Below are 7,446 nucleotides of genomic sequence, written 5' to 3'. Positions count from 1 at the left end.
CATGGAAATATGATTTAGGCTATTACCTTCTTGTACTGATGTAGACAGGCTATTGGCTATGACAACACCCAACCGCAAATCCCACATATCAGAGATCTGGGGTGTGGTCAGACACAAACTAGGCACGATGTTTTTTAGCCGGCCAGGTGTTAAGTTGTACTTTCTTTCAGTAATTTGATAATTAGGCATTAATAAGAAAACTGTAGTGTAAAGAGCTACTTGACTAATCCCAAATCACCCACACCCTTCCTTCATATACCAACACAGACACAGTGAACCACAAATGCAGATGGTCTTTCTTTTTCAGCAGCTGTCTCTGTCAGCAGGAAGGATGACATGTTTGGTCTGCTCCCAGTGGAGCCAAAGCATCTGACCAGATGTGAGCAATAAGGAGAATCTCAGGTCATACTAATACAATGTTTTTTGTGAATTTATTATATATGCACAATAACTAACACCATATTATAAACATTTTTTTCATTTCTTCCATTTTCTCTTTTTTACAGTAAATAGTATTAGTGTACAAATGTATACAAAATTTATTCAGGCTAGTGAAGATCCACAAAAGAGTATTTCATGTACGGTATTAAAGCACAATCAGATATCGGAGGGACACATACATGCCTGCACACAGACAGGGGACCCTCAGGGTAAAACACAAGTCAACACATAACTTTGCTAGACAGCATAACCTGATCACACCAGTATATCACCATGAAGGCGAGGTGGAGAGAACATTACTTTTATTCTTAAAAAAAAAAAAAGAAACAGGGAAAAGATGAACTTATGTATGATCTTTATGACTTACTAAAACCTAAGACAAAGTAAGGCAATGGAAAATTATCATTGGTAAAAGAGTGCTCTCAAAGTTCTCTCCAGCATGCCCTGATGCTGATCGTAGGCATAGACAGAGTTCAAACACAGAACAAGCTCATCCCATGACATTGCAGCATTTCGACACTGAGCCTTCAGCGTCTGCTTCACAGCACTTATAGAGCAACACAAAGAGGAAACAAGCATAAAGAGAACAGCAAGAAAACAAAGAAACAGTCATTTTGATATGCTGATCTCATTCACAAGTCATCTTGGCTCCTGAGTCTGGCGATCCAGAAAGGAAACAGAAACAGGATTAATAAAGAGAGGTGTTGGAACCCAAGCTCAAGCCTGGCTTAGCTTTGTTTTGGCAAAAGAGGGGAATGATATTCCTCTCTCATCATCAAAGTCAACGGTTGTTTCCATCACCTATCTGTAAGCCAAAAAAGCAGAAGAACTGCAGCAGATTTGGACTATTTCATAACAAATTACTGCAAGGGATACCCTCTCTGCTAAACTGCAGCAAGCGTTAGCATAGAAGCATACGTGGTAAGAATACAAATCTGATGTGTTGCTTCATTCAAATACCAGACAGTTTGATTTACTACATAGGCACTGGGAATTTGATGCATCAAACTGAAGACAACCAAAGCTGTCACTTGAAGTACAAATATATTTGAAAATTGCAATATCCTAATAGATTATCACATTGGATGCAACCTGACCTCACTTATCTCTTGGTGAAATATCTATAATATCTAGCTAATAATGTAGCTTGTTTACTGATGTACACCCACATCTGAGGAATATCTCGAATTAAGCTATTGTGCAGATTCTCTTTAGTAGGTTTGCGGTCATTGGTACTGTGTGGAGCTTTGGTGTCAAAAAGTCGGTGTTGTCTTTCGCTCTGTACTGAGCACATGCTGCTACAATACAACACCTAGCTAGACACAAAATGCTTACTGATTTTGAGTACAAAAATGAAATGTAGATAGGTTGGTAAAGTACATTTAAAAACAAATCAAAAGGGATACTCTTAATACTTGCTCTGGTTGCCAAAATAAACGATCCTTACAGCATACTTATTCATACACAATGAATATAATAAGCAACAAACAATACCGACAACCACACAAATCAATGCTGTCAGTGAACATACAGGCTTCGAATGAGATTTAGTTGGCATAGTGGGAAAACGTCTTTCAACCTCCTCAAAATAAATCAGACACACAAGAGAAAATGAGGCAGAATTAAAGGGTTTGGTTAGCTCTTACTCTTGCACCATAGGAGAATATTAAGGAGTATATCATGAAAATGAGTGCAGCTGAGCACAGTAAATGTGTCTCTCTTCTTGGAAAATAATGAGGAGGTAATGAATGAGCACCCTTTGGCATTGGCAAATGGAAATGCTGATATTGGTCTTGAGAAAATAAAAATGTCTTGTTGCAAATATTCTGCATACATCCTGTATGGTGCAACTCGAGTGTCTTCTGGCCTCCAGCGAAATGACTCGATGATCAGTGTATGAGTGTATGTAATCGCGTGTAGGGGTCATGAGTGTTGCAAAGATGTGCTGAGCCACAACAGCAGCAGCTGAAACCCGAACACTGGCCAAAGGCTCGGTCTTAGACAAGTCCCTCCTCCACAATCAGAATCGTCTTCCTGTTGGACAGATCAAGTGTAAGTAAATTAGAAGCAGTCTTCTCTGACATTCAAAAGCTCTATCTCAACTGCTACCACCACTATTGCTGCTACTAACAGTAATAAGCATTTTATGATTATACTATATCAAATTCAGTCATTCTATAGTCTACTGTCGGTGTTGTATCAAGTCTACTTTTCACACTGACAGGTTTTTAGAGAAGCATGTTTTCCCCCTTTCCCCTTGATACAACAACAACGTACATACCTGCCACATTATATCTGTTATAACTAGATGGAACCGGAGATAGTTAGCATAGCAGAAATACTCAAAACTGTGTGGCTTAATCCCAAGTTGACAAAAAACATCTACCCAGCACACTAAGCGCATACAGATTATTTATTTAGATATCATTAGTTTTACCCATACAGAACCTGAAGTGTAAAAACAACAGTTTATGGTGTTATCTCCTTGAGTGTTTCCTGGATAAGTGCAGCGAAAGGTTAGCTCTTTCTGTGGCTAAATAGCTATGCGGTCCAGTGTTATAATAATCAGCGAGAGCGGTATCAACATATACACTTATGTTTTATTTAACTGTCAGCAAAAAAGCAAGGAAACTGAAATATTAATTTAACAGCTCTGTTCAAATATTTAGAGGTGTTTTCAGACCTCAATCTTTGTGCAATGGCTTGCACCTGGTAGCTTCAGTGTGTAGCTGTTTTTTTAATTTAATGGGAGTATTCAGGATATCCGTGCATGCCAAAGGCCTAGGAGAAAGAGGTGGGGGTCTTCTATTTTCAAAGGGCAGGAAAGCCATGTGAAGCTTCCTTTGTTTACTCCAGTGACAAAATGGACTGGTTTGGACACAAACCGTCTTCCTATGAGGAGCTTAGCCAAAAGTAATGGGACAGATGGGAGAGGAAAAGGACACGGCCTACATTTACTGTTCATCTACTTCCTACGTTATTCCTCCCCTCCCTTTCTGCTTCCCAGCATGGCCTCTTCATAATATAAACACCAAAAGGCACATGAATTGGTGGCCTGTTGTGTGTATGTTCTACTCCTTTATAGCACAATGAAAGGCAGAGTTCACAAAGATATGCCAGATATTTTTTTTCCAAATATTTAGATGTCTTATAAATTGTTCACAGTTGGGTGGTGACTCAACGAGTTCACATATAATTTATCTGCTTTTCTCTTTTGTTTTATGGATTTAGCTGATATGATACATAAAGGTCCACTAGTAACTTTGTACAATACCTTAAACATTATTTTTTTAAACAAAATTGTGCAAAATTATGTACAATATAAGATAGATGCAACATTCTGTGAGTAAGGGAATTATTCAACAAAGAAAAGATCTCACCTATTTATTAAGCTGTGTTATACTTCTTACTTTTTTCTCATCAGCTATTTCCTTATTAAATTATTTTAGTGAGTATAATACCTCATGGAAATTAAAATCTTTACTGTTTATAAAACTTTTTAAATTGTAATAACCAACATATTACATATTACAACATAATGGAAAAATAAATCAGCTTTAAGGATTGAATGTCCATCATACTACCTGATTTACACTGCCCCTAAAAAGAACTTTGCAATCGCCAAGAAACATTGAATATCATAGAAGTTAATATGTTAGGAATGAGCCTTCTGAAGCAGTGAGACGGCACTGACCCTGAAGCCAGAACCAGAAACAACAGTAAAGGTGTAGGGCTCATTGCAGAACCTTTGCTGACTGGGCACAAAGGTTCATCCTGTCAGACAAGAGCAGCAGCCATTGGGAAGCAGAAACATAAAAGAAGAATAAAAAATGATGAGAGATAAGAAGACAGAAAGGAATATAAACAAATGAGTGAATTGTCAATGAATATTAAAAACTGATAAATAACATGGAAACTGGATAGATAAATAAAAGATGAAGGAAGCTCAAAGGGCAGGTAATTGACATTGCTTTAAATCTATGCAGAAAGCACATTGCTGATGAAAACCAGACAGAAACTGACAGAAGCCAACCGTTTAGTCTGGCTAATAGAGCTGTTTCCAGAAAATATTCTCTGCACAAGGGCACATATGTGACTGTGTCTTACATATTCATTGTTGTCAAAGCACACGTCCGGCCCTTTGCGATATCTGGCTTTATCAACCATGTCACATGGATCTGGACCTTCAGCTGAAAGGACACTCAGGAAAATTCAAATTGCTGTTGTGCACGTTTTAACAATAAAAACTCAATAATGCATCTTTATGTACTCAGAAACACTTCATTTTTATAGCACCAAATGACACCACCAGTCATGTTGAGGTACTTTATATTGCAAACAGTGCATCATTATAGTTAGACAGACAACAATGATCCCTTATGACTAAGCACTGGAGCAACAGTGGAGAGAAAAAACACATTTTTAAGAGAAAGAACTGCTGAAGTATGGATGGCAACAATCTGCAAAGACCTAATTACGAATGACTAATTTTTACGAATTTTAATTTTTCACATCTAATAGAGATTAATAAACATCATTTAGTAATATGTGTTTTGAAAATAGCTTTTTATATGAAAACACTGGAGACTGTAAGAGAAATTTTGATTATTGATCTGACGAAAGGTAGCCTTGATCATTGATTAGAAGTATTGTTTATAAAATGTTTAATATTTTAATGTGCTCTGGCAGCAACATTTAGTGCTACTATTACCAAATGGACAACTCTGTAGTGGCCCCCTGGTGACCTCTGGTGATGACACCTTTACTGTCCAATCAACAGAAACCTACATTAAAGACACATCTGTCAAACATGTATCCAGAACACATACACACCCCTTCTCTTAATCTTAATTTAACCTGATGGCAACCTGTAGCCCAGATGAAGATAAACATAGAAATTTAATCTAGAAGTAATGTGAGACCACCTTTCATATGCTGTGCATCTGGTTTACGGTTCACACATGAACACTGAGTGGGGACCCACTGCACACTTATTAGGTGTGTGTCCTCGTACTGACAGGTTAAAGTGCTGCTATATATGTGGTTTATGGAGGATTGAAGAGACAAAAGAAAGTACAGTTTTTAAGCCGAGTGAAAGGATACAGGGCTGTTCAGCCTGTCGCAGTGGTCTGGGGTCACATGACAAACATGTTGCTTTGGCATCAGTGATTAAAAACACAAGGTTGGTGTTTGGCAGCTTCTCAGCACGGTACATCCTAGAAAAAGGAAAATAAAGCACGTATAACGTGGTACCAATGCAGCACACATGTACATGCAGGTATGTGTTCAGTTGTGCACAAACAGTGCACTTCATACCACCTCCGTCCTCACGGGATTGACTTTTTATGGTAGTCATTAAAGTATCTGTGTCTACAGTTGTTAACTTTGGGGAGTAAAGCATCAGACACGTGGGACTCATAACACCCAGTAATTACAGCCATATTTAACCCCTCAGACAGCCCAAAGTGATACAAACGTAGGTTACAGCAAAGCAAATGTGCAGCGGCCTGTAAATGTGTGTATTAGTGAGTTTGACATACTGCCAGAGTGTAAAGGAAGAAAAACAGATAAAAAAAGGCTTTTTTTGCTTTCCTCTGCAATTCCGGGCTCTGACAGATCAAGGTAATCTGTGTGTGATCAGAACTCATCAGAAAGCAGCTGTCTGAAATCAGGCTGCAAAACAGAACGAAACCAGGAAACCAATTCTTTTCTGGATCAATCCCCACAGGCCATTAAACAGATGGACGCCCAGTAAGAACCTGAAAATCTTCAACAACAGCCATTTAAAGTCATCAGTGGAAAGAGCCACTAAGATGGAAGCATATGGGGAGTCTTGTGAACTAACATACACATACCTGGAACAGTTTCCACAATCCAGGACACCTGAGTAGGATTTTTCGTCGTTGTCAAAGAAATATTGAGTCTGCTCTGTGATACAGCTTTCTTTAAACATGGCATCTGATATGTCGTCATCTGTCGACTCTGCTAGAAATAAGAGGGACGGTTTAATAGAAAAGAGGATTAGTAAGAAATACATGGATTAAAACTGGAGTGACAGACCTCTGTCTCATCAAACTAAGACTGATGGTTATGCACAGCTTATGTTACTTGCCTGCCTGTAGAAGGCTGGGGAACATGAGACCCAAGAAGAGCTGCTGAAGTACTGACCTAGGAAAAAACAATAAAAAGTAAAAACAAAAACAAAATGAGTCACATGTAGGAGGCAACAAATCGCCTGAACAGCTTGTTTTTTAAAACTACGTTCAACCGATAGCTGTTTACTAAAAGCAACACATCTGTCTAAAGTTAGAGTAAATGGTGATGTAAATGTCATGGGAAGTATCAGGCATTCTATTTTAAAAGCTGGTTATATTGCAGTTGGACAGCTAAGCAGAAAATGATGCGGTATCATGTTGTGTAACTGCCCTTGTCTTACACTGACCCAGCCAACTTTATCCTTCAACAGCATGCAAGTCCACTCCCGTACAAACTCCCACCCTGAAATACAAGTGTGCTCCCACTCTAACATGCACACGCAAATCAATGAAACATAGAAGCACAAGCACACAACCTCTACACTCACCAGGCAGCAGTGGATGCCCACCAGCCAATACTGAGAAAGTCTGCAATGGTAGGCTGTAGAAAGACAGGAAAAGAAATGCTAGTGAAAAAACAAGCACAAAAAAGCCTCCGAAAAAACGAGTAAGGCTTCATAAATCAAATTAACTAATAAATTCTGTTTTTTTACGTTAATATATTACTATTGCACAAATAGAAACCAAATAACATATACAGTAATGGTTTCAGTGAGGTTTCTAACCACATAGACGGAGCGGGGTCCAGCTGCTGCCTTGCTGTCTTTCTCTGGATCACAGACAGACTGATAGTCATAAGTCTTGTTCAAGGAGTACAGGGAGGTGTTGACCAGGTTGGTCATCAGCACTGGATCCACCTCACCAAAAAACTGACCTATCTAGACAGGTTCACATATACACACACACAAAA

The 7,446-nt window shown here is 38.7% G+C and overlaps 1 protein-coding gene across 4 annotated transcripts in view; it reads right to left on the bottom strand.

The window, feature by feature from the left end:
- Positions 1-412: 412 nt before the first annotated feature.
- LOC113026874 (voltage-dependent calcium channel subunit alpha-2/delta-1) overlaps positions 413-7,446 on the bottom strand; it is a 79,833-nt gene continuing 72,799 nt past the window's right edge. For 2 of the 4 annotated variants that reach the window (XM_080304747.1, XM_080304749.1), the window contains 8 exons: positions 7,262-7,414; positions 7,025-7,077; positions 6,554-6,609; positions 6,297-6,423; positions 5,545-5,657; positions 4,549-4,631; positions 4,136-4,215; positions 413-2,475 (listed from right to left, as the gene is read on the bottom strand). In XM_080304747.1, the coding sequence (XP_080160873.1) occupies positions 2,439-2,475; positions 4,136-4,215; positions 4,549-4,631; positions 5,545-5,657; positions 6,297-6,423; positions 6,554-6,609; positions 7,025-7,077; positions 7,262-7,414 (702 nt within the window). In that variant the 3' untranslated portion in view covers positions 413-2,438. The remainder of the gene's footprint in view (positions 2,476-4,135; positions 4,216-4,548; positions 4,632-5,544; positions 5,658-6,296; positions 6,424-6,553; positions 6,610-7,024; positions 7,078-7,261; positions 7,415-7,446) is intronic. The other 2 variants (XM_080304748.1, XM_026176112.2) reach the window with 1 other exon arrangement.

This window comes from Astatotilapia calliptera, chromosome 7 (assembly GCF_964374335.1).
Source record: "Astatotilapia calliptera chromosome 7, fAstCal68.1, whole genome shotgun sequence".
NCBI classification, from domain to species: Eukaryota; Metazoa; Chordata; class Actinopteri; order Cichliformes; family Cichlidae; genus Astatotilapia; species Astatotilapia calliptera.
Note: the sequence above shows the minus strand (reverse complement) of the source record. Positions and strands in the feature narration are given on the sequence as shown.